This window comes from Cyprinodon tularosa, unplaced genomic scaffold (genome assembly GCF_016077235.1).
Source record: "Cyprinodon tularosa strain WSP-4 unplaced genomic scaffold, ASM1607723v1 ctg942, whole genome shotgun sequence".
Taxonomy (NCBI): Eukaryota; Metazoa; Chordata; class Actinopteri; order Cyprinodontiformes; family Cyprinodontidae; genus Cyprinodon; species Cyprinodon tularosa.
This window is the reverse complement of record NW_024039721.1, coordinates 89,520-113,551: the sequence shown is the minus strand read 5'-3', so window position 1 is coordinate 113,551 and position 24,032 is coordinate 89,520. Positions and strand designations below refer to the sequence as shown.

The window sequence follows — 24,032 nt, the reverse complement described above, 5'->3', positions numbered from 1 at the left end:
CAGACATCCATGATAAAAATTTTCCTCATATTTTAAAATGTTAGGTATGTTTTACTTGATTTAAACATCAATGGTTTTGTATTTAGAATTATTTTATTTCCATGTGTAAAAGTCCAATTTTTCCTGTCTGACAGTGGTTCTGAAAATCGAGATCAACACCCAATATTTGTGAACCGCTATTAAAATTCTTATCAGTTTATTTTTATGTTTTTATATCTAGACTACTGACAATAAAATGTAATATAATCTCAGTGCTCTGGGATGATATTTAACGCTTAAAAGTCAAAGAGGTAGAAATGGAGTAGATTACAAAGTTTCCACAAATAAATGTATACCTTTTATTTAATTTACATGTAAGATTTCTTGGACCATTTAGCCTAAATGGAAGTAGGAAGGAACAGCGTGACAGCACATTATTATGATTAAAAACTATATCATAGTGTCAATTCAATTGTTTTATTCGTACTGTTTTAAGCTTTGCATATTTAACACATTAGTATTTATGGACATTTTTTAATAACAGAACTTTGGTGACTGAAAATACTTAAAATCAAAGCAGAGCAGACAAGTTATAATGGTTAAAAAAGTGTGCTATGATATTTAATCTGACCAAAAATCTGCGCCATCTTTTGCTTCTCATAAATACGGCATACATTTGATAAACCGGTGGGAGGTAGCACAAAAGCCTTATGTGCGCAAGTTCTCACTTTGCCAACTGTTTTTTTTTTTTTTTGTCATTTCTGCTGCAAAGTTTATAAACTCCGTTTAGGTAAAGTACAGGGCAAAGAACATTTTTCTTCAAAGGAGTTGGACTCCCCTGTAATCTTTTAAAGTGGTCACAAGCAATAGACCTCAAAGCTTTTTAAGTCCTTTATTGTTGTATGCTGTACTGTTTTATGTGCCTTCAGACGGAAAACTCTCTATTATGTTGTGGTATAATATCTATTTTCCAGCACTTTGTAACATTAAGTGCCTCTAATGTGTCTTGTTCAGTAATCAAAAATTGTTTCTCTGAGTGTGCTTGTTTAGCTTTGCTCTGTTTATTTTCTGCAGGCTTTGGAGGAAGCCCAGATAGCCATCCAGCAGCTATTTGGCAAAATCAAAGACATTAAGGACAAAGCTGAGAAGTCGGAACAAATGGTACACACAGCAAAACGTACACACAAACAAAAAACATAAAAGGGCTTTGTTGTTGTTCTTTGGAGATGCAGCTTTTATTTAAAGAAGGAAATCATTTTGTTATCAAGTTATGTATAACTTATGTAGTTATATTATCACTATTAACTGTCACTATTAACTATAGCCACTATAGCATTGGAGAAGCTGTTGGTGCAATGGGCGCACAAACCCCTGTGTTTGAAAAACCCAGGTTGACCTGTTAATTTCAGTGGGCAAAGGGCTTTACTGTCTTTTTGTGACTTTGAAAGTTCAGTCCTGGACCCAGATTTTAAAGGAAAAGGCATATTTTTTTTTTACATTTTGCCCTTGATTTTACGTTATTACATCATGTTCTACTCACCCATATGAGTTTTGTGTCATTTGGAGCCGTTCTGAAGATATTCGGTTAGGTTATATCCAAGTAACCTCTTCCTATGGGCAAACAACTTGAAGGCACAAACTAAACTGTTCATAATTAATTCTTTATGGTACGCCAGCATTCATAACATGTAAGCGAATCACTGTCCCCCAGACATCCGCGGTTATATTATTTATATTTATATCTTATAAAAACAAAGCGACGTGTGTATGACGTCATCCGCGCGCCGGACCGGAGTTGTGACAGGCAGCTCGGGCCACAGGCAGCTACGCTCTACCCCTTCTATTCATTCGTCTAGCTAATCTAAATAGTTCAATTCCATTTCAAGAGTGAGATCATCTGTGGTAGCAGCACTAGAGATCTTCCAGGCATCTGAGTAAAACTAGCAGCAGTTCAGCGGACAGGATGAATGAATGGTAGCCGGCGCGCGCGGATGACGTCAAACACGCGCCGCTTTGTTTTTTAAAAATATAAATATAAAAAATATAACCGCGGACAGTGATTCGCCTACAAGTTATGAACCATAAATGATAAATTATGAACAGTTTAGTTTGTGCCTTCAAGTCATTGCCCATAGGAAGACGTTACCTGGATATAACCTAATGGAATATCTTTAGAACGGCTCCAAAAGACACAAAACTCATATGGGTGAGTAGAACATGATGTAATAACGTAAAATCAAGGGCCCAATGTAAAAACAACGGCGTTTTCCTTTAAGCCTGATTGGTGGTTTTAGCTGTTTTCGTGCTTACTTTTGAATGCTCTTTGTTGTCGATAGACTTTTATCATCTGAAGAAAATTTTGGCACTTGTGTGTCTTTAACGCACTTACAAGATGGGTTCATGGTCACCTGGTGACAACGTGATGTACATCTGTGTGTCGTATGCATAGTTTGGCAGCTTCTGTTGTTTATTAGGATCTGAGTTAGAAGGAGCATGTAGAAATTGAATAGCAGGGCTTAATAGCAGCTAGCGAATATGTATGAGCAGAATCAACTACTTTTCTTTGGCCAAAGAGAAGTTTGCTCAGTAAAACCCCCCATTTGATGAATGTGCCAACATCTAAAGGGAGTCAGTGACTCACAGTGAGCATGGCAGGGACTTAATATTTGATTCTCCATATACTTCAAGTCTTTTCTTGTACTACACAGGTCAAGGAGATTACAAGAGACATCAAGCAGCTGGATCACGCCAAGCGCCATCTAACTACCTCCATAACCACCCTCAACCACCTGCATATGCTAGCAGGGGGTGTTGACTCTTTAGAGTGAGTGAAAGAGTGGTGGTTTTGTAAATCAAAGTTCTCTAAAGCAGCAGTTTTTTATTTATTAAAAATGTATTGTTTAATGTAAGCAGGGAATGTTTATACACATGTCAATGTAAGTACTGCCTCCTGGTGGCCTGGAGGGGAATGACACAGTGATTATCATTTCTCCAGAAGTGTTGAGCATGGAGGTCACTATTTAAACCATTTTATGTGGCGGTTAACAGAAAAAGGAAATTGTTTATGGTTGATTGTTTTGCACACAAGGCTTAAAGGCTTAGTTATGCTTGATGCAAGTATGTTCTGTGTTGAACACACCCTTTGCAGCTTTTATACTTTTTATAATCCCACTTGTACCTAATAGTTTGGGCGTATCTAGGAGGGCATGTAGAACACAGACCAGGAGCTACAAACACCACACAACATGTAGAACATGAAAACACAGCTGTGTCATTCAAGATTGGAAATTTCTTTCCTAGTATTTCCAATGTGTTGATCATAGTGATGTTTTATGGCGTATTAAACCTTAAGTTAATATAGAACTTTTTACACTTTTAACACAGTCTGATGTGTTTTTCATAAATCCTACCATTTAGCCTTGTGAACTCTGCCATTTTAGGGGCAGTATTTGCATTTACAGGAAATATTTGGAAGGATTACCTTGATTGGATGAAAAAGGCCTGTCTTTGATTGGCTGGTTGGTGCAATTTTCATACAGTTAAGCAAGTAATGAGTGCAGGTCAGTGAGCAAGGACCAAGCAGAGTGTGTGCAGAGATAAGGTTGAGCTTGCACAGAAACTTTGTGGAGTATATGAGCAAATGGAGTGAAACAAGAGCACAGGTGGTGGAGCAGAGTTTAGCACGAGGCAGACGGTTGTGAGCACTCAGGTCTGTGGCACAATAAATATGCCATAATATTTATGGACCAACTCATACAATGTCTTTAGAGGTTTATATATTTGCAAACCTTGTCAAGCAGGAACTGTCACTCTATGTCCACTATGTTTTTCCCATGGATCTGTCCCATTAGTTACAAATTTTCAAAAGGTTCACAGTGCCAAAGTTGTAGGCGTTGGCCACACGGACCTTGAGAACGCATCCAGCATTAACACGGCTTAGGTTGTCTTTGATCTATGATTTTCTTCTCTGGTTTGGCCTTGCATTGGCCTTGCATTAATCAATATACCGCATGTTCTCAGCTTAATGGTTATTGGTGAGTTTTTGTTGTCAATAGAGACAAATTCCTGGAAGGAGATTCCATTACATGCTACATGGTGCCACTTTATGTAAAAACTAGAAAAAAATGCTTGTGGGATTCATCTTGTTTCAAGTAATGTAGTTCGACACCTTAAGTAGGACTCCTATAAGTGTCTTGAGTGTGTTCATCTCTTTAGTAAACATTTCCACATAATACTGGAGATACACTGATAATAATCAATATACACATGGACCATGTTAATAAATGTGTTCTAACTTGTTCTTTAACTTTTGTTTTGTTTTAGAGCTATGACCAGAAAGAGGCAGTATTGTGACGTGGCCAACTTGCTGCAGGGAGTCGTCAACGTGCTTGAACATTTCCAGAAATACATGGGCATACCCCAAATCAGACAGCTTTCTGAGAGGTAACGCTGTTGCAACCTTCTCCCTGCACACACCCACACCCACATTGCACACTTAGATGTTTGGTGATCAGCATAACTCTGGAGCTAATTTCCACCAGCCAGAGGGTGTCCTCCCTTCCCCTCTCCACTGGAAATGTTCCTTAGCTCTTCTCTGAACTGTTGAAAAGTGTTTCCTTTGTTTGGGGAGGGGCTCTGTGTATTACATCCTGTTTATGCTGATATGCGCACATTGAAACATTGTGCTGTAGATGAAGGAAAACACAGGAAGGAAACCGCCTGAATGGGTCCTCATTATTCCAGCGTTTCTTTCTTTGTAAGCTAGCACGGTCACCCGTTCCCTTGGTGTGTTTCTATCTCTAAATAAATAGGGTTATTTATGCAACTGTAAACTGTATGTGCCTAAGATCAAATGTCATGCCTGCTACTTTTCCTTTAGGCTTTTTACCAAATTGGTGTTGCATGTTAATGTCAACTCTTTTGGGACATTATGTGGCTGTCTGGTTCCAGTATACAATGATTTTGAGATGCGTCAATAGTATTTGTTGAATCTATTTAGTAATATTGATAAGTTTCATAGTTAAGTTTAAAGGATTATTATAAATGTACAATAATACTTGAACTTTATTGATCTCACATTGGAGAAATTTACCTCTTCATTTATCCCATCCCCTTTGGGAGCAATGAGCTGCCATCATGAGGCGCCTGGGGAGCAGTATGGGGTTAAGGGTCTTGCTCAGAGAGCTAGAGTGGCAGTATGTGAGGGTGGGGCTGGAACTCAGAACCTCAGGATTCCAAGCTCTATGCCCCAACCAATTGTCCATCACACTCCTCTACTAACTCCCGGTCACTAACACGCTCTTCTTTATTTTATTGGAACAACACTAAGTAACTTTTCCACCCTTATAGAATATTTTCATAGCTTTTGTGATACATCGACGTATTTGGGGGCAGTCGTGGGTGAGCGGTTAGGGTGTCAGACTTGGATCCCAAACCGGTTCGACTCCCGACCCGGCAGGTTGGTGGGGGGAGTAATTAACCAGCGCTCTCCCCCATCCTCCTCCATGACTGAGGTACCCTGAGCATGGTACCGTCCCGCCACACTGCTCCCTTGGGGCGCCGTTGAGGGCTGCCCCCTTGCACGGGTGAGGCATAAATGCAATTTCATGGTGTGCAGTGTTCACTTGTGTGTGCTGTGTCACAATGACAATGGGAGTTGGAGGAGTTTCCCAAAGGGCTTTCACATTTCACATTCACACAACTAGTTGAATGATGCCTCTGTTATGGCCTGAGGGGGTCTGTATCGCTTTCACCAACACTAAGCAACTTTGATAAGGGTGGTAGTAGCCCTGCAGTACAAAACAACAAGAAATGTGCAGACCGCTTTACGGCATGCGTGACTTCCCCCTTTCTCCATCCGTAATTAAGACAGAAGTTGATGCCATAAGTTTCCCTGACAGAATTTATATTCTTTCAAATTGTGAAGGGTTGATTTTCAGGGAATGCAGCACCTTCTTGCTGGGATCTTTATGTGTGTTTACTGTGAAATCATTAAACATAACATTGTATTTAACCGTTTCAAGGCTCTGAATTTGTCAGTGACTGATGTGCTGACAAATGGGGTGGAGGGCAGCAAAACTAACGAAAGTTAAACGTTTCTTATTTCCATGTCGTCATATGACACAGATTTATTACATCATCACTGTTCAGCTTTCACATAGCCATTGGAAGCAGAAATGTTGTTAAATCCAACTGCAGCTGACTGGAAGATCGGGATTTTACAACGCTAAGATCTTCCTTCAAGCAAAGCAATACAGATTCTGTCCACACAGGGGACTAGAAATAGACCAAAACTGAACATTTTTAGTACTGCTTTAAAGTGTGTTAGATAGTGTTCATAATGGCTACAGCTTTGCTGTAGAGAAGGATGAAAGGAGACACAAGGAAGTGTCAAACATCAATGCATGGCCGCCTAAAACATGGGTTGATCTGAAAAGATTTGAACTCCCTAAGTGACTAATTACACTGAAAAATATATATTAAAATTTAAACTGATGGGGTTCTTCCAAAGCAAAAAAAAGGTTTTTCAGACTTTAGAGTGTTTTAGTTTTAAGGTCTGCACCTTAGGAATGGGGGTTGTTTAAGTTCTTTGTTAGCCTGTTATACCCAATACCTGTCTATGTCTCTGAAAGACGGTTGTTAGAGGTAATTGTTGGCCTGGCGAAGTGTTTTGGTCCCCTCTATGGATATGGGGGTTGCGATGATAGCGGAAGGGAATCAACTCAATTTCTGCATTGTAGGTTTTTGAAAGCTGAAATCTGAGTCCACCCCCTCTGTTTAAGGCTGTTTTTTCTTTCTTAACATAGAGGGCTTCCTTCACGCCCCTCTCAAACCTCCTATCTTCTTTGTCCTAAATGTGAACATTCTGGTCCTTTAAAGAGTGTCCTTTGTCCATAAGGTGTAGGTGTACTGCTGAGTCTTGCCCCAAGGAGAACGCTCTTTTGTGTTGGGCCACGCGTCTTTGGAGGGAAGTTGCCTTGATAATGCTACGTTCAAACCTAAAGCAGCAAAAGCAGCCAAAACGGTCATGCTGATTAATTTTTGGTGCTTGTATAAGTTTAGTTCTGACATGAAGCTGGAGCAGGAAAGTTGCTTCAGCTGCGCGGTAGAAAAGTGGGTCTGATGCGCGTTGGGCGGACCTACCCTATCCTTTCTTTGCCTGTAGCAATGGCAGCTATATATGCTATGTGGGTATAAAGTAGTTTAAATATGTTTTTAAGTGAGAAAGTCCACCTGAAAACTTAATCGGTGCCTGTTTCAGAGGAGTGATCATAGCGCTCTGCATCAGCAGCGATGTTTCTGTCTACCTGCCAGCTCCCAGATCAGATTCGCTGATTGATTGATGTGGCGCGTCGAGCAGCAAAAGTAAAATTTTTCCAACTACAGCAGTTGCTGTCGCGCGTTGTGCCCGTCAGATGCTCAAACGCTCATGACGCACTGCTGTAGCTGCTCAGATGATCTGCTCCTGCTGCGGGACCTTTTGCAGCACTTTGATGCACGTCAACCATTGACTTTACATGTAAACTAGCTGCTCCTGCTGCCTTTGCTGCTTGCGGTCATAAGGCCTATAGTGGAAGCCCTTTTGATGTGCTACATATTTTTTTTACTATGACACTTTCCTGTGAAACTGGACCTGAACCAGGGTTTTTTTTTTTTCTTTATTGTAGAGCAGCATCCATTGCTGTCTTATTGAAATTAATCTCTATGGACAGATTTGTTAAGGTTGACCAATAACATAGCAGTATTGTAGTTAAAGGCAGGAGTCAAAGCTGTAAAGAAAGGTACCCAGCCCACAAAATAAATACAAAACCAAAATACATGGAGGCGCAGGAGGATGCTCGCATAACTGCTGTTAACACATCTGGTTTGTCCTTTTTGAACAAGGAACCGGGAGATACATTGGCAAAAATGTTTGTGCCTTTTTATGAATGCCTGAATCCAGATTTTCCTTGGCGAACACTAGGTGTCACCTTGCCCAATATGCTTAGTAAGTTCCACTGAAGGTCGCTTCATTCCCAAATGGGTTCAATGGAAACAGTCCAAGTCTAAACTGAGAGTGCTACACATTATCAACCTGGTTTGACATGTCGATTAAACTAATCTTGTTATTATTTTGTAAGAGGACTCATGCACTTTTTACTGGTTTGTTTTTTTGTCTTGTTTCATCTTAATTGATTTATTCAGTAATTCATTTTGATCAAAAGTCTGTTTGTACATCTGTAGACAACCAAATAATTGACTTGTAGTGCATTTAGGTGTCTAGATCTCTCTTTCCAGGTTATGAAAATGACTTCAATAATTCCCTTATTGGGCTTGGTTGAAAGGCTGCTGCGAATTCATAATTAACTTGACAGGGGGTTGTATTATTTTACTTTTACATTTCTTGTACTTAATGTTTGCACATTAATTAAACCAAAGGATCTTTCATTTGGTTGTTGGCCATAAAACGTCTCTGCCACAGCAATTAGGGAGTGAAAATAATTGACAAGCGCACTGAGTAGAAATATGCTATTACTCTTCTAAAATGCTGTACTGCTTTGGAGAACAATTAACAGCTCAATCTCATTGTTTTGTTTCTGAAAGGGTGAAGGCAGCACAGAGTGAGCTGGGGACTCAGATACTTGCAGATTTTGAAGAAGCATTTCCTTCACAAGGCTCCAAGGTAAAAATAATGTATAAAAATAAATCTTTATTTAGATTTTCCCCTATTTTTCCTCTTTTCTAACAAATAAACTAACCTTGATGTCACTCACAGAGGACAGGTGGACCTAGTAATGTGCTGAGAGATGCCTGTCTGGTGGCAAACGTCCTCGACCCTCGCATCAAACAGGAGATCATCAAAAAGTTCATCAGGCAGCACCTCTCAGAGTACCTGGTTCTCTTCCAGGAAAATCAAGATGTAAGAATACAATTTTACTCACACTTTTACACACAATTATGAGCTCATTAAAAAAAGCTTTTTTATTCTACTCTGTTTTTCAGGTTGCCTGGCTGGATAAGATTGATCGGCGCTATGCTTGGATCAAACGACAGCTGGTAGACTATGAGGAGAAATATGGTCGCATGTTTCCTGAAGAATGGTGCATGACGGAGCGAATCGCTGTGGAGTTCTGCCACATCACCAAGTAAAAGCACACAAAATGTCTCAATGTGATCAAACGAAGCTGGAGTTATAAATTAGAGTCTGTGACTTCTCTAACTGGTGATCATTTATACAGATAAATGGGGAAGAAAGTGGCTGAAGACAATAAGATAAATCATGCATACACATACTGAAGAAATGTGTAATTTCCATACCTCAGTATTATGAATTGAGCTCCACTGTTTTTGCATTGCTACTCCTGGAAATGGCACAAGCTTTTCCACAGTTGAAGTAGGTGGCCCACATAAGCACTGGCCCAGTGTTGATACTTCTCCATCTTTTCCCTCAACTGCTTGAAAGAACGCAGAAGCTTTGGACTCTGTGTGTTGCTTCTGGCTGTAACCGAAGCCCCCCTTTACTCACTCGTTTCACCATAAAAACACTCAGAAGAACCTGTCATTATGCCGCCGTTTCTGGCTCTCACCAAGTGAAACGAAATTGTTGTGATGAAAGTCCATCTTTTACTTTTTTACAGCATGCTGGTGCTTTGGACCCCGAGGCCTGATGCTGTAACACAACAGCTTTAGTGACCTTTCTGTTCCCTCATGCAACAACTTCCTAAAGAAAGACTCAAAAAACGTTTTTCTCCACTTTGGTGTGCCTATTTTTAATCTGTAGCCAACAACATGGATAGGTGGAAAATAACGTTGTATTTAGCACAATCTGGTATCAATGATGGGTTAAAATCAAAGGCTTTGTTAGAAGATAGAAAAAATGCAAAGGAAACTTGTTTTTTCTAAAAAAAAAAAAAAAAATCAGCTCCACTTTATGTAAGACTTACTTTTTTAATAAATTTTACCACTGTTGGTCAGAAGTATCTGCTTTTTTCATTGCCATTCCTGATTTAAATCACAAGATTTTGGCTTGGCTTACTTAATTTGAGTAGGTAAATAAGATGATCTGCCAATGGAATTAGTATTTTCACCCTTAAAATAAGATAATTACATATTATGCACTTGAAATAAGAGACTGCATTTGTTTTTTCTTACTTTAATGGTCTTAGTACCTACTCAATTCATTAAAAAATGTATTTATTTTATGAAAATTTCACTTACTTGGATTTCCATTTTTTGTAGTGTATACTAAACCCACACTCATATTTCAACAAATGTTCTTGAGCAAGTTGCAAAAAAACTTTTTTTTTTACAGCCATCCATGAAGTTTTGTTTTGTGTGTTTGAAAGGGTGGAGCTGGCCAAGGTGATGCGAACACGGGCAAAGGAAATTGAGGTGAAACTTCTCCTGTTTGCTATCCAGAGGACAACAAACTTTGAGGGTTTACTAGCTAAACGCTTCACAGGATGCACCCTGACAGACATACCTGGGGTAAGAAATGTGTACATAGATGTAACAACAATGCGTAAGCATGATGGATCTGTGTAATTCAAATACTCCTTCAAACTATTGGTGGGCACATCGAATGTTAAATCAAGACATTTCCTATCTAAATGCACCCTTCACTCACTATTCCCATAGATCAGAAAGTCATTTACAATTATAAAATAAACATTTTATTTGTGGCCATATTTTAGCAGTTAGGTATGTTTTTGTTTATTTAAAATATTGTAGGAATTGTCAGGCCCTAGCGAAACTGTCTCTAAACCCCCTTAGGTGTCCAAATTTGTTTTATTGAGATTTACGGTAATACAAAGAAGGGAGTAATTGGTAAATTAAATGAAAGGAAATTGATAAACACAATTTAAAAAATAAAATGCTCTATCTTTGTATGCATAACAGACCCAGTGTATTCTAACACATAGATATGCTTTAATCTTAACCCAGCCACTGCATATCTGTTTTTTTCACGACTGCCCTGCATTTAGTTGCATCCATTGTGCCATTAACCCTGACCGGTGGCTGAATGCATTATGCTCCCACCACAATATAAACACAGTAGGGATGGTCTGGTCAGGGTATAGGATAATATTTAATGCAATCTGGCCAGAGGGGAGTGTTGGCCTAGTGGTTAGAGCAGTGCATTTGTGCTCTGTGAAGGTTTCAATTACCCAGTTCGATCCCCACAGTCTCCACTCTGGGTCCCTGAGCAAGACCCACATTTCTCCCAGGGCGCCGCACAGTTGCAGCCCACTGCACCCCAAGGGAATGGGTTAAATGCAGAGATAAATCTCTCTAATGCGAGATCAATAATGTTCAGTTATTAAAAGTTAGGTTTGTCTTACTACTGTTTGTTTCTCCTTACCATTATGTCAGATATGGAGTACAGGAGAAATAGTTCCCCTGTCTACAGATTTGCCTGTCTGTCTAAAGGGTCTTTGCACCTCCTCCAAAGTCACCATTAGAATCTTGACTGCTCCTCTGATTAATCCTCTCTTTGCCAAATGGTGGAATAAACATTGCTGTGTGGCAGATAAATTCATATTTTCAACTGATCCTGCTTTAAACGCATCCGCAACTATATCCCAGACATGTGAGTTGTGTTACTGGCTCTTCATTATACTTAAGCTGGGCATACACTGTGCGATTTTTTATTCTTTTTTTTTCAATCGTTGCAAGCATTTGCAGCTCACATTGTACGACAAAACCGCAGGCTTTTGTCGCACAGTGTGAGTTCACAGCTCACGATGTCAGTGCAGCGCAATGCTCTGATGCAATCTAACTGATCACACTGTACGTCTGAAAACAATGTGGGATTCAGCTCTGCAGTGAGATGGAGCTGCTCTGACTCCTCTATCCGGAAGCCAAATAAGTAGAAGAGGAATATAAAGCTCACTAGTGAGAAATGCGCTGCCTTGGCAATCTGTGCAATTTTGTGCTGAAAATCCTAAAAAGACATGCCTGAGCAAACGTGGCTACTATCCTCTGTCAATTTTACAGAAAGAATTCCATTTCACTTGCATCCCCGCCATGCTTCTTTGTTTACATCTGAGAGGAAGAAGAAAAAGAATAATCATTGTTTGCCCGCCGAGCGATTTGCCCACGACGGGCAATCGTGAGGTCGGGAGAAAATCAAACAGGTTGGATTTTTCTCCCGACCTCACGATTCCTGATCATCTTATTTACCCTCTGTACACTAGATGATCCACGATGCATGATCAGGCTAAAAGTCGGCCCATTTCGGATAATACTTGCGCAACTGGAAAGTCGTCCAGCAAAGGGCAAAAAATCGCACAGTGAAAGCCTGGCTTTATGTTTTCTCCCAAACACCTGAAGCCATCATAAAATAAATTGATTAAACTGCATGCAGTGGAATTTTGTTTAATCATGTTTTTTATTGAGAGGAGTCTTTTCGTTCAGTTAGGGGCCACCTTTCTTTCTCATGAAAACTTTGGGAATGGAACTGCTAACCTTCATGTGTTTCCATCCCAGTACCCTTGATTACACCTTATAATCCAGGTCATGTGTTTTGCATGAAGGGGAAAGTGACGCTCGCTGTGAAGGCACATAATAAGGGACATGATTAGTTGTGGCCGAGTGGGCCAACCTCGCCTTGACCTCATGACATTTAGGCTTCACACAAGCCTTTTTTGTCTGAAGCAAACTTTAGACCTGTTCCTTGTAAGCTTTGTGTTTCAGCCGGGGATTTGGTGGCAATGAATTGAATAACCAAGCACCACATAAAAAGATCTATAAGACAGTAGTGAAACTTTAAAAGCTTGCTACAATGAAAGATCACTTTTACAGACTGTGTTAGAGATCAATGCAAAGGTTGTATTGTTTCCTTATTATAGCAGCAGAAGAGAGCAGAGAGCCCTCTAGACCAAACCAACCCTTTTTTAGAGGATGAGCCAGGGGAGGATGTGGGAGCAGAAAAGGATGAAGATCTTGCTAAGGTCAGTTAAATAAAAAAAAAAAAAAGTTGCAACTTTAGATTACTGACCTTGCATAAATATATTTTTTCCTTGATTTACCATAAGCTTTTTTTTTTTTTTTTTTTCAGCCGAGGAAGCCCAAAGCTCCTGACAATCCATTCCACGGCATTATCTCCAAGTGTTTTGAACCTCATCTATATGTCTACATAGAATCCCAAGACAAGTGAGCAACAGCCACTTATAACAGCAGTTTGGGAACAAAAAACAGATTTAAGAGCAGGTTGTATAGAGAGCTGGCCCCAGAACGCTTTTTGGACCCACTGCACATCAATCAGTCCCCTCCCCTGTTATTCTGCTTCACCTCCTCCTGCCTCCTCATTTCTTGTTCCTCTGCATGCTTCTGTCTCGCAGAAATGTTTCCCATTAGCTGCACAACCACAGAGACTGAAAGAAAGAGAGAGGGAGATTGAATAAATGCTGTCACAGCAGATATGCCTTTTTTCTTTCCCACCTCTTTCTCTTCTTTTTCTTTTTGAAGTTGCCTTTCTCTACAGTCTAATTCATGCTTCAGTCCTTTTTTAAGTTCTATTTTCTTTAATTATTAAATGATTTTTGTTGTTTCTTTTCCCTTATTTCTGCAATTTTTTTTAAGCAACCTCCTCTACAAATCTTTACCACAGGACCTCTGTTTTCTCTGTGCTGCTTTTCTACCTGAATTCTGACTATATTTTATGTAACATAAAGAGTATTTAATTCCACCCAAAAAGAGTTCTGGGATTAATGAGTCAATTGCAAACCCTAGGAGTATAAAATGCTGTTTTTCCTGTCCAAAGGAACAGGATTGACCAATAAGGCAGCTACAGCTAAAACCTCATTTCACTTCAGTCCAAAAGCAGAGGCCAAATCAGCTTGTCCCCAGTGGGAAATGGCTGTGGAGAACAGTGGCCTGCTTGTTTGTCCTTGGCTTTATTTGCCTGGTTCAGGCGAACTGGGACACAACTGGCTGTGGAGCTGCAGCACTGCAAATTTGGCACAAGTGGTGCTTTCTTGTATATTTATCCAGTTGGCTTGCAGTCTCTCTGCTTGTTATTTATTTATCAGGACTCATCATGTCTTTATGGTTTTTGTACAGTTTAATTCACTTTATTCAATATGGCCCCAAGTCTGCTGCTCGAGTGTGTTTAAACCAACCTATATTGTCTGCAGGAACCTTGGGGAACTGATTGACCGCTTTGTGGCTGATTTCCGAGCACAAGGCCCCCCCAAGGCAGGCACCGAGGAAGGCGGGGCAGTGCTGCCTAGCTGTGCCGATCTCTTTGTTTACTACAAGAAGTGTATGGTCCAGTGTTCCCAACTGAGCACAGGCGAACCCATGATCGCCCTTTCAACCATTTTCCAGAAGTTCCTCCGAGAATATGCTTGGAAGATCCTTTCTGGCAACCTGCCAAAGTAAGATCATTTTTTAATTTGAGAAAATAAAAGACACCCAATGATCAGAATCATACGATATTCAGAGTCTTTGGAGTTCAACATACATAAACGCTGTTAGGTTGCAGTAATGTTGACATCTGCTTAAGGTCCAGCAGCTGCACCTTAATCGAATTCAATAATAGGATTTAAGTAGGGAACTCCAGAACCTTAATTTTGTCTTTTATTTTTAGCCACGAGAAGTTATTTTAGTGTGACTAACCCTAACACTTGCTGTTTGATATATTTTATTGGATGATTCCTTTTGTTTTTCTGTTCTTAAGTTGATTTAGATCCGGGTTAAGGTCTGATGCTTTCTTAGATCTTACTTCATGTCAGGAATCTCTCAATTTTGCAGGTCTTACTTTAATCAGGATAAGGTGATTTGCCTTGTTAAAACATAAAATGTGTTTGTTTAGGTAGTTAATGACTACATAGGGAGGCATCACAGGTGGGTACGCTGACCAAAAAGCATTACTCCATCATATTTATGTTTCTGACTTACAGCAATCAGTAAAGGAAATTTTGTAATGAGCCAGTTGAATTGAATTTTAAATTAAGGTATTTAAAAGAGTAATGTAAAAGAATTGATGACTTTGAAATCATATTAGGCAAATTGAAGTAAAGGGAATATAAATATAACAGTACCCCAAAAAAATAAATAAATAAATACGGCCAGGTTTATTATTACTAGTTTTTATTTTCCTGTATTAAAGGAAGCATATTTCAACATAACTTGAAACTGAAAAACAAGTGTATAAAACAGAAAAACCAATGTATATTTTTTCATGACACAGTATCTTCTTAAATGTGGTTCTTAAAGGGATATCAGAATTGGTAAAAATACTTGCATATCTGAAAAATAAGCCACAGGAAGATGTATTTTTGAAAATATACATCCCTCTACAGCTGCTTGGACTGGCTGGGTTTTAAGAAAGCCTTAATCTCATATCAGAGGTCTCTGCACTCTCCACAGGTATTAATTTGTTCCTGGTTCTGAACTACAGTGTTGGTAACACACCTTATATGTGTGAGATTTGAGCGCTCTGACCTTTTTCTTTTAACTCAGATTCTCTGAAATGAACAAACACAGACTCCAATAATGAAGCGCGAAAGAATTAAGATTGATTCTCCCTGGCCGCTTGATTACAGGAGAGCAGTTAATCTACTTCCTACTAGGAGTATCTAAATGTTGCTAGTGTTTATTAATTATTCTTTGTCACGCTATGTAATTATAATGAAAATGCTTTACTTTCTCTTTTTTTAGTTATTAGTGTAAAACTGTGTTAAACTCCAAATTAAATTTGGAAAGGCAAGGTAAAATGTAGGCGGGCGAGGTTTCGTATTAAAACAATATTTTAATGCTTCATCATTCAACCAAATCTGCATTTTTCTTCAATATGCTCAAAGTTTGAGGCAAAGGAAGCAGTAGTTGTGTTCCATTCGGACACTGAGTGTTTTTATCAGCAAACATCCCTCTGCTCTCTTCATCCATTCATCCATTTTCTGACACGCTTATCCCAAGCGGGGTCATGAGGGGCTGCTCCCTTCAACATATGCTTAATTAAAAAGCTCTGCTATGTAATAGATTACTCAGCAATATTGGCAGATAGAAGTAAGGAGTCGCGGTAAACCCTCTTGTTTGAAAATGAATTGTCAGAACAAAACTTAAGTTACAGATTCAGTCAAAGATTTTATTTCCTCCAATCTACAAACCGAAGTCTTTAAAAAAGTATCCAGACCTTTTGAGCTTTTTCCCATTTTGTCACATTGCTACAGCAATTTTCATTGGGTACCATTGGGATGTTATGTGATTAATGAACACAGAAGGGTTCCTTCAAATCCAGAATTCCTAAATGCAACAACAGTCCCCCTGTGGTGTAGCAGTCCAGGTCTGTGTCTTAGATTGTTTTAGACAAGTTGTAATAACTTGCTACAGGGAGCAGCTGAAAGAAAATCCCTAAATGTTCACACAGCCAAATATATAAAGAAAATTTAGGCCAGGGAATATTCTTGTATTAGAATGGATCAGTTAAAGTCCAGAATAATAGCTCAGATTGAAAATGATCTCTAAGTGAGTTTGAAACTGGTGTTCAGAAATGCTCTCCAAACAATTTTGGTCAAGCTGCAGCCTTCTGACAAAGATGAATCTGCAGTATTTTCAGTCTCTAGTTCTGTTAAGCTTATAGTCTTTGATCCCTGAAATAATTGGTTATACGAATGGCTAACTTTGGTTGCTAAACAAAATAAAAAACACATTTAAACATTTTAAAAACTGTAGGGCTAAAAAAAATCAGATTAATCTGTTATTTAAATGGCACAAATTAAGTAATCTATAAATAATCTATTGTTACCTGGAGCATAGAGACTCTAAAACATGCAATTAATTATAAGAGCAACCCCAAATAGAGCAGCAATTATACCAAAAATGTAAAAAAAAAATATATATATAAACATTTTGGATTGAAGATTTTGATGTCTATCAAAATACTTTATCCAGAACTCGATACGCAGATTAGTTTTATCTTCACCTTAATCTAATCTTGATATATTGATCAAAAAATTAATTAACAAAATAATTATCAAGTGCAGTAGTAAAAAACTGTTGTATCTTCTTACCACCTCACAATTATACACCTACCACTGCGTATTGGAATTTACTCTTCAAATTGTTTTCTATTTTTAACACAAAAAAAATCATCAAGCTAGAATCAGCTTATAATGCAATCAGCTTATAATGCAAAAAAGTCAACTGCTGTTAGTATAATTTAGAAATTTAAGACTAGAATTTCAAGTAGGAATATTGAGTTTAATCCCAGTTAGACCATCAGAGTAAGAAGTTAAGCTGTCTTGATTTTGATTAATAACATGCTTCCTCCTCTGACGGTTTCTTGGATTTTTTTTTCAGATTGCTGTATAAGTATAATGCCCATCAATCAATTAGGATGTCTCACAGCCGTGGTGGCTTTTTTTTTTTGCCCTGTTCAGGCTTTGTTTTCCTTGCTTTTTCTATTTCAATTCACAACAGTGGCTATAAACAATCAGCAGTAAGGCTAATGATCATTTTGATGCTTCACTAAACTTTAATGTTGGTAAAGAGCATATCTAAAAACAGTAAACAAACCCAGCTTTGGGAATCACAACAATTTTCTAGATGGTAACAAACTCATTTGTTTGAGGCTGCCACACCCGTGTTTGTTCATTCATTTTGGTAAATTGCAGGCCTGGTTTGCAGTTATATATGAAACCGACATGTTCTGTGTTTGATGGATTAGGATGGCATGCCATGAGCGAACTGGAATTGGTTATGTTGTGGCAAAGCCTAATGTGCTACCAGCGAAAACATCTCTTGCTCATCAGCCACATCAGAAATCATCCCAGGCTGTGGTGTGTGCACACACAAGCACACACACACACACACATACAGATGCATTCTGAGATAATTGTGCATGCTATTTACACCACTGTGTTTGCCGCTAATGCGTGCCATATTCTTAGCCGTATACAAATACTGTCCTGGATGCACTTAGACTCTTTAGAAATCCACACACTTGCAGACACCCATCAAGTGGGGTGTGCTGTGAATTAGTTTTGTGAGGTTTTGAAAGGGGCCCTCAAAAGAGCTTGAACTATGTTGTGGTTTTACCCCCATGTCTGTGTATGACGTTTAGTAATATTGTGTCGCCAGTGTGCCCTCTTTGGACCCCATTTTTACATCTGTTTATAATTATATCCATTGTGGCTCAGTTATTAAAATGTCATTTTTACCTGTAGTTTGAAATGTATTTATTTCCTTGTAGAGATTTGATTAAAACTTGAGGGCAAAGCATAGGATTAGATAGGAAAAAGAAAAAAATACAAATATTAAATGCTACAGAATTATCTTTCTTATGATAATATACAAAATATTAAATGATCCTTTTATATGAGACTAGCAGTGCAATTACAACTAAACGCAAGTGGTAGAAAAAAATAGACCACTGAGTCAGTTTACTAAATGAGTTGTTTTTATTTTGAAATCATGCAGAAAAAAATATTTTGCTGATTCAATATATTAGCATTCCTGCAAACTAAAAAGTGTGGAATTTGCTCTTCAGTGTGGTCCAGAACATAAATATAAGCTAATAGGTTTTAAATAACTATTGCTTTTCTAAACTTTACCCTCCCTTTCATTTCTCTAAAGGTTAAAGTTAGATATTCTGCTGCCTTCACTCAGAGAATAATTAGACTCCCTTTTGATCACATCTGATCTTTGATTAAAATTATTTATAAAATGTATCTTTGATTAAAATAAAATAATCAGCTAGCTTATCTAACTCAAAGTTGCATATCTGATAAAAATTAAATTATCAGAAAAAAGTTGCTGAAAATGTTCATATATCATGTAGAAGTTGACAGTTATTTTTTTGATCATGTCTGTAAAAGACGACTTTTATTCAAATGTAAATCCAACCCCTAGTACAATAATTATTAACTAGAAGTGAGTTAAGCTGTTAAAGAAAATGCCGCTTTTTAATTTTACACTTATTTTGCAAATAGTTTTGCAAAATATCCCAGTTTAACTTATCTTTTACCTCCCTGGTCATAAAGGAAGCCAGTTTTGTCATCAGTTTCCCTTAAACCTGACTGTTTGTGTAATCGATAGAGAGCATAATAGTGAAGCTTATTTAAGTGGTTCTCACAGTTTGAGCTGTCATAATCCGTAAAGGTGTCAGTCTGACCTCCTTCTAATACTAACAGAGGTACTGGATTTATGGCTGATACTGAGTCCATGTAGGGATGATACATGTTAAATAACAATCCTATTCAAGGCCAAATAAGAAGCTTATTTGAGTTCAGCAAACACACTTGTCAGCTTTAAACACTCTGGGTCATTTCAACCCCTATTTCTTTCTAATGTGTTAGCATTTCTCCCACCTCACTTCTCTTCTATACTTACCAGCTCCAAATTGATTTATTTCTTTGTCTCCTCAGTAAATAATGGTTCGTGGAGATGCGTAATCAAAGAGTTGCACAATTTAGTTTATTTCACTTCAGTTCTAAGTCCAATTTTGGCAAATAGGTATGATGAAATTACCTCTGATTGGGACAAAATAACAAAGGGCCCTGTTACGTGATATTCACCTGACCACACCTCATTAATAGAGTATAGAGAATCACTTAAAATCTCAGGTTGTCAAATTAGGACACAGAACCTCCGCAAAGTAAGTTTAAAAAAAAAAAAAATGCTCGGTGAAGGGATTCACTGACAGGTTGAGCTTTATCGTGAAAACTGCGACCTAAAGAGAACCTCTGTCAGAGTTCATAGTTAACCTGGTAAAACCATTAGATTTTAATTCTAGCTTTAAGGTCCAATATATCCTTAGCCTCTTAGGGCCAGATTTCAAGTGAATTTTTTTACATGGTGCTGCAGGTTACTAACATTTTCTAATTAATCTTTCTATAGTTCAGACAGGGGGCTGTAAACTAAAGAACCTTTCAAAAAGATTCTTCAAGATTTTCCAAATCCTGAATCTTTCTTTTTTTTCTTCTCGTTTTGCTACCTTCTTCAATGTGTCCAGATCCAGCAGTAACAGCGGAGGGCTCACCATCACCAGCCTGCTGAAGGAAAAGGAAGGTTACGAGGCAGCGAAGTTCACTGTAGATGAGCTATGCCTGATCTGCAGCATCCTTAGTACAGCAGAATACTGTCTGGCCACCACACAACAGGCATGTCCATATTAAATTTTTTATTTTATTTTTTTATTTTGTTGTTTGCAAATACAGAAGAAATTGATTTTATGTAAAGTTCTGTTTACCGCTCTACCCAACCGGTTTTCAGCATCTGTAGTAAAATGTTTTTACAGATGCGCTCTCACAGACGAAGCTTTTTTTATTTGCGCATTAAATTTCTTGTTGATATGTTTCAGCTGGAAGAGAAGCTTAAGGAGAAAGTTGACAAGGTGCTGATGGAGAGGATAAATCTGACCGGGGAGATGGACACATTCAGCACGTAAGCATTTAGCACTTAATAAGCTAAACATACCCGTCTTTTCTGCAACAAGCACATTTTAATGGTCTCCTATTTTATGTTTCTTTTTAATAGTGTGATCTCCAACAGTATCCAGCTGCTGGTCCAAGATCTGGATGCAGCCTGTGATCCCGCTCTAAGTGCTATGAGCAAGGTTAATAAAAAAAAAAAAACACTGTTAAATATTCGGCTCATTTAATTGCATTAAATCAAACACAGCTGCTATTCATTGAAATACAAATAAACATATTTTTGCCTGTAATGTTAATAGATGTCCCAACAATGCATTCTTGGTGGTTTTGTTGAACTTCTTGCTCCCACCCAGAAGGACATTATAATTCTGTCATTGTTTTACATGTAATTAGATTAAAGAGATTGTCAGATAATGTTAGCTGCTTAATTAGATGTGTTTGCAACCAGATCTGATCTCAAGCTCCCGTCCTTTCTTTCTCTCTTTCTCTCTCTCATCCTGACCTTCAGATGCCATGGCAGAGTGTGGAGCACGTTGGTGACCAGAGTCCGTATGTCACGTCAATCATTATGCACATTAAGCAGAATGTGCCCATCATCAGAGACAACCTTGCCTCAACTCGAAAATACTTCACACAATTTTGCATCAAATTTACAAAGTATTACAAACAGTCTGGCTTTTGTTTTCTCGTCGTAAGCAAAGAAATAAGGTTTGCTCAATGTTTGTCTCTTCTTTCTTTTCTTCAGCTCTTTCATCCCTAAATTTATTAACCACCTGTTTAGATGTAAGCCTATCAGCATGGTGGGAGCTGAACAGGTGAGCATAATCTGCACCAGGATTATTTGAAATCTTTTGTGTTGGCCAGCACTTTGCTTTTTGACATTGTAAGACTCTCTGCTCCTTTTCTCCAACAGCTTCTTCTAGATACACACTCCCTGAAGACCGTTTTGTTGGATCTTCCGTCCATAGGCTCCCAGGTGCTCCGAAAGGCGCCTGCCAGTTACACTAAGATTGTTGTGAAAGGCATGACGCGAGCAGAGATGATATTAAAGGTGAGGAGGTTAGGCATGGAGGATCATTTACTATCCCTCTGCTTCAGCTCTGTTCAGACGTGTTATTTTGTGGATTTTAGTCATAGGGGGAAATAAGAAAGGAGTCCAAGTTCCATTTAAAGTATTTTGGAAAAAGTCAGCCTCACCCCTTAAGGCCATGTAGATTAAACACTATAGCTTTCCGAGATAAACTAAGGATCCCTCAGGATCTGTTTAACTAATGGGCTTTTAAGTGACCCTGAGTTTGACTCTAAATACATGACTGTCCAACTTAAACACAGCATCAGTGATTTGCTGTCCTTTTAGGACCCTTCACATTTCACATAACATTTAACTCGAGCAGCTCAGTCGGCAATGGTCGTTTTTTTTACTGGCAGACCTTTCAATTGATGCCCTTTAAAGCCTCCTCTTATGGCCTATGTGTGCGATCCGAATTGTTTGGTCTTTATCCCCGGTTTGCCGTTTAGCAGAGTTGACGGTGAAGTGCCGTCACATACATTTAAACAGGGTTAGACGTCTGACTAAAAGCAGACTGGCAGAGCGAAGTCTAATCAGTTTCTGGGCAGAAGTTTACATCCACCTTTTATAGTTTTCGTCACAAAATCCAAGAGTAAAGAAAGTATGTCAATGTTAAAACTCAAAATGAGCTAAATTATATTAATTTACACACAATATTTTGCATGGGCTCACATGTTAAAAAAATGCTCCTCTGAATTTTGGATAAGCATCAGTTTGCAGGCTCCACAAAAAAACATGCATTTGTTTAGACATCGGTAAGATAGAGTTCAAGGCCATTCCTGAACTTTATTGTAACACGTTCTGATGATTGCTGGATTTTTCCCTTCTCATCCCTCCATCTTTGTTATGAAGTCCATTAAAACAGCCTCCCACCATATTGCAGCCTACTACATAACTGGACAGTTACTGTACTCATCTCAGACTTGTGAGTGTGACCTTCTCCAAACTGTTGTCTTGTCTGATCCATAAAACACTTTTTTCTTTTTATATTTTTTGTATGAAGGTTTCATCCTGAAACATAAATTGTCTCAAATAATTATTCATTTAATCTTTATTTGACCAGGAAAGAAATCACTAACATCCCAAAAGAAGTCACATTCGTGCTCATGATGACTCTAGTAAACACCTAACCAGAAATGTGGCTGCTTTTCCATGGATTCAAGGTCCAATCATGAGAAGCAACAACAGGCCAAACAAACAGTCTCCCCTTCAGTATTTGTGGTCGGACCACTGAGCCAGCTTTAAATGTTTGCCTCGAGTTAGTCACTTGAGCAGATTATCCGCTGTTAGTTTATTTTTGGCAGAATTGGTCTTTAATTGTGTCTTTAACCCCTCTCACAATAGCACTTTATGAGCATGTTTCCACAAAATAGCTCATCTCACATGAGGCGAGTAGAGAGCAGGGCTGGAGCTCTTCTGGTTTAATGAATGAGTAACGGGCCAAGAGGAGGCAGATATCTTTAAAACCAGCATGTGGTTGAGCCTTTAGAAAGGTTTGTGTGTGTGTCTAATTTTGACATCACCCCCCCTCCCACACATGCAATGTGCCATGTTGCAAATTGGATGATGTTTCCAACGAAGACGCAGGCAATCACAGGATTCAGACGTTTCACCTTCCTTTAAAATAACCTTAGGAGACTCAAGAGGACACTGGTATGCAGCAGCCACGGACAAACCACACCCTAATTAACAGTCTCAGGAGTGTAGAGAAATGCATGCTCCTTTGATTTGTACAGCACTCCCAGGAGGCCTTCTTTCCTTCCTCATGTTGGTCTTTCTTTGTGTTTACAGGACCGAGTCTGATCTGCTCTGATTGTGCTGTCTAAGCCTTGTTTTTACAGTGAAACCAGTAGATCAGTGAGCTTATCTTAGACAAAGACCTTCTGGCACACTTGCTTCGCCTCAGACAGTGACAGTTTGACAAGCACTTCTGTCACCATTTGATATTTGATTTTGTGTCTCAGTCTGTTCTCTGTTGTCTCTTTAATCCTTGACACAGTCCTCTGAAGGTATTGCCTAAACGTATATCCATTGATTTCCACTTATCCCACCTTAGACATATTTAAAACATTTTCCTTTTTCCAGGGTTGTATAAATTTATTCACATCAGCCCACTCCAGGTTTTGTCTGATAGCTTGAAGGCACAATTTATCCAGAGTGGATCTACCCAGTTTCAGAAGATAAGGCTGCATACAGGCCTTTGATTGAATAAAGTGCATTACTGTGAAAGCAGAGTAGAGCAACTCATTGTAAAGGCTTGACATTATGAAATTATATAAGGAGGAAAACGTTAGTGCCAGATAGTCTATAGGAGGTTTTAGCAATGACAGATATTTATATAAAAACAAGCTAAATGACTGAAAAGAGCAGAAATTGCGGCATGTATACTGTGAAGAAAACAAGTCATGAACTATCAGCATAACATCGAAGATGAGACAAAATAGACAGATGACCTTTTTGCATTGTTTTAAACCCAAATAACGAGAGTAAAGAAAAGCTTCTGGCCAGCATGTAACATTGAGTCTCCTCTCAGGTAACTCCTTCCACCTTGAGTCAGACTTCTCAATGATAAATCTATTGAAGGGTCAACACTGGAATCCCTCTGCTTTCACTCAGTTTCACAT

At 38.7% G+C, this 24,032-nt stretch overlaps 1 protein-coding gene across 1 annotated transcript in view; it reads left to right on the top strand.

The window, feature by feature from the left end:
• Positions 1–24,032, top strand: part of vps53 (VPS53 subunit of GARP complex) — a 43,849-nt gene that overhangs the window by 11,943 nt on the left and 7,874 nt on the right. Inside the window, exons 5-20 of the mRNA XM_038275150.1 lie at positions 1,054–1,140; positions 2,688–2,803; positions 4,303–4,422; positions 8,563–8,641; positions 8,735–8,878; positions 8,962–9,104; positions 10,305–10,446; positions 12,810–12,911; positions 13,019–13,113; positions 14,097–14,339; positions 19,919–20,066; positions 20,267–20,349; positions 20,443–20,521; positions 20,848–20,996; positions 21,085–21,154; positions 21,253–21,390. Coding sequence (XP_038131078.1) covers positions 1,054–1,140; positions 2,688–2,803; positions 4,303–4,422; positions 8,563–8,641; positions 8,735–8,878; positions 8,962–9,104; positions 10,305–10,446; positions 12,810–12,911; positions 13,019–13,113; positions 14,097–14,339; positions 19,919–20,066; positions 20,267–20,349; positions 20,443–20,521; positions 20,848–20,996; positions 21,085–21,154; positions 21,253–21,390 — 1,938 coding nt within the window. The remainder of the gene's footprint in view (positions 1–1,053; positions 1,141–2,687; positions 2,804–4,302; positions 4,423–8,562; positions 8,642–8,734; positions 8,879–8,961; positions 9,105–10,304; positions 10,447–12,809; positions 12,912–13,018; positions 13,114–14,096; positions 14,340–19,918; positions 20,067–20,266; positions 20,350–20,442; positions 20,522–20,847; positions 20,997–21,084; positions 21,155–21,252; positions 21,391–24,032) is intronic.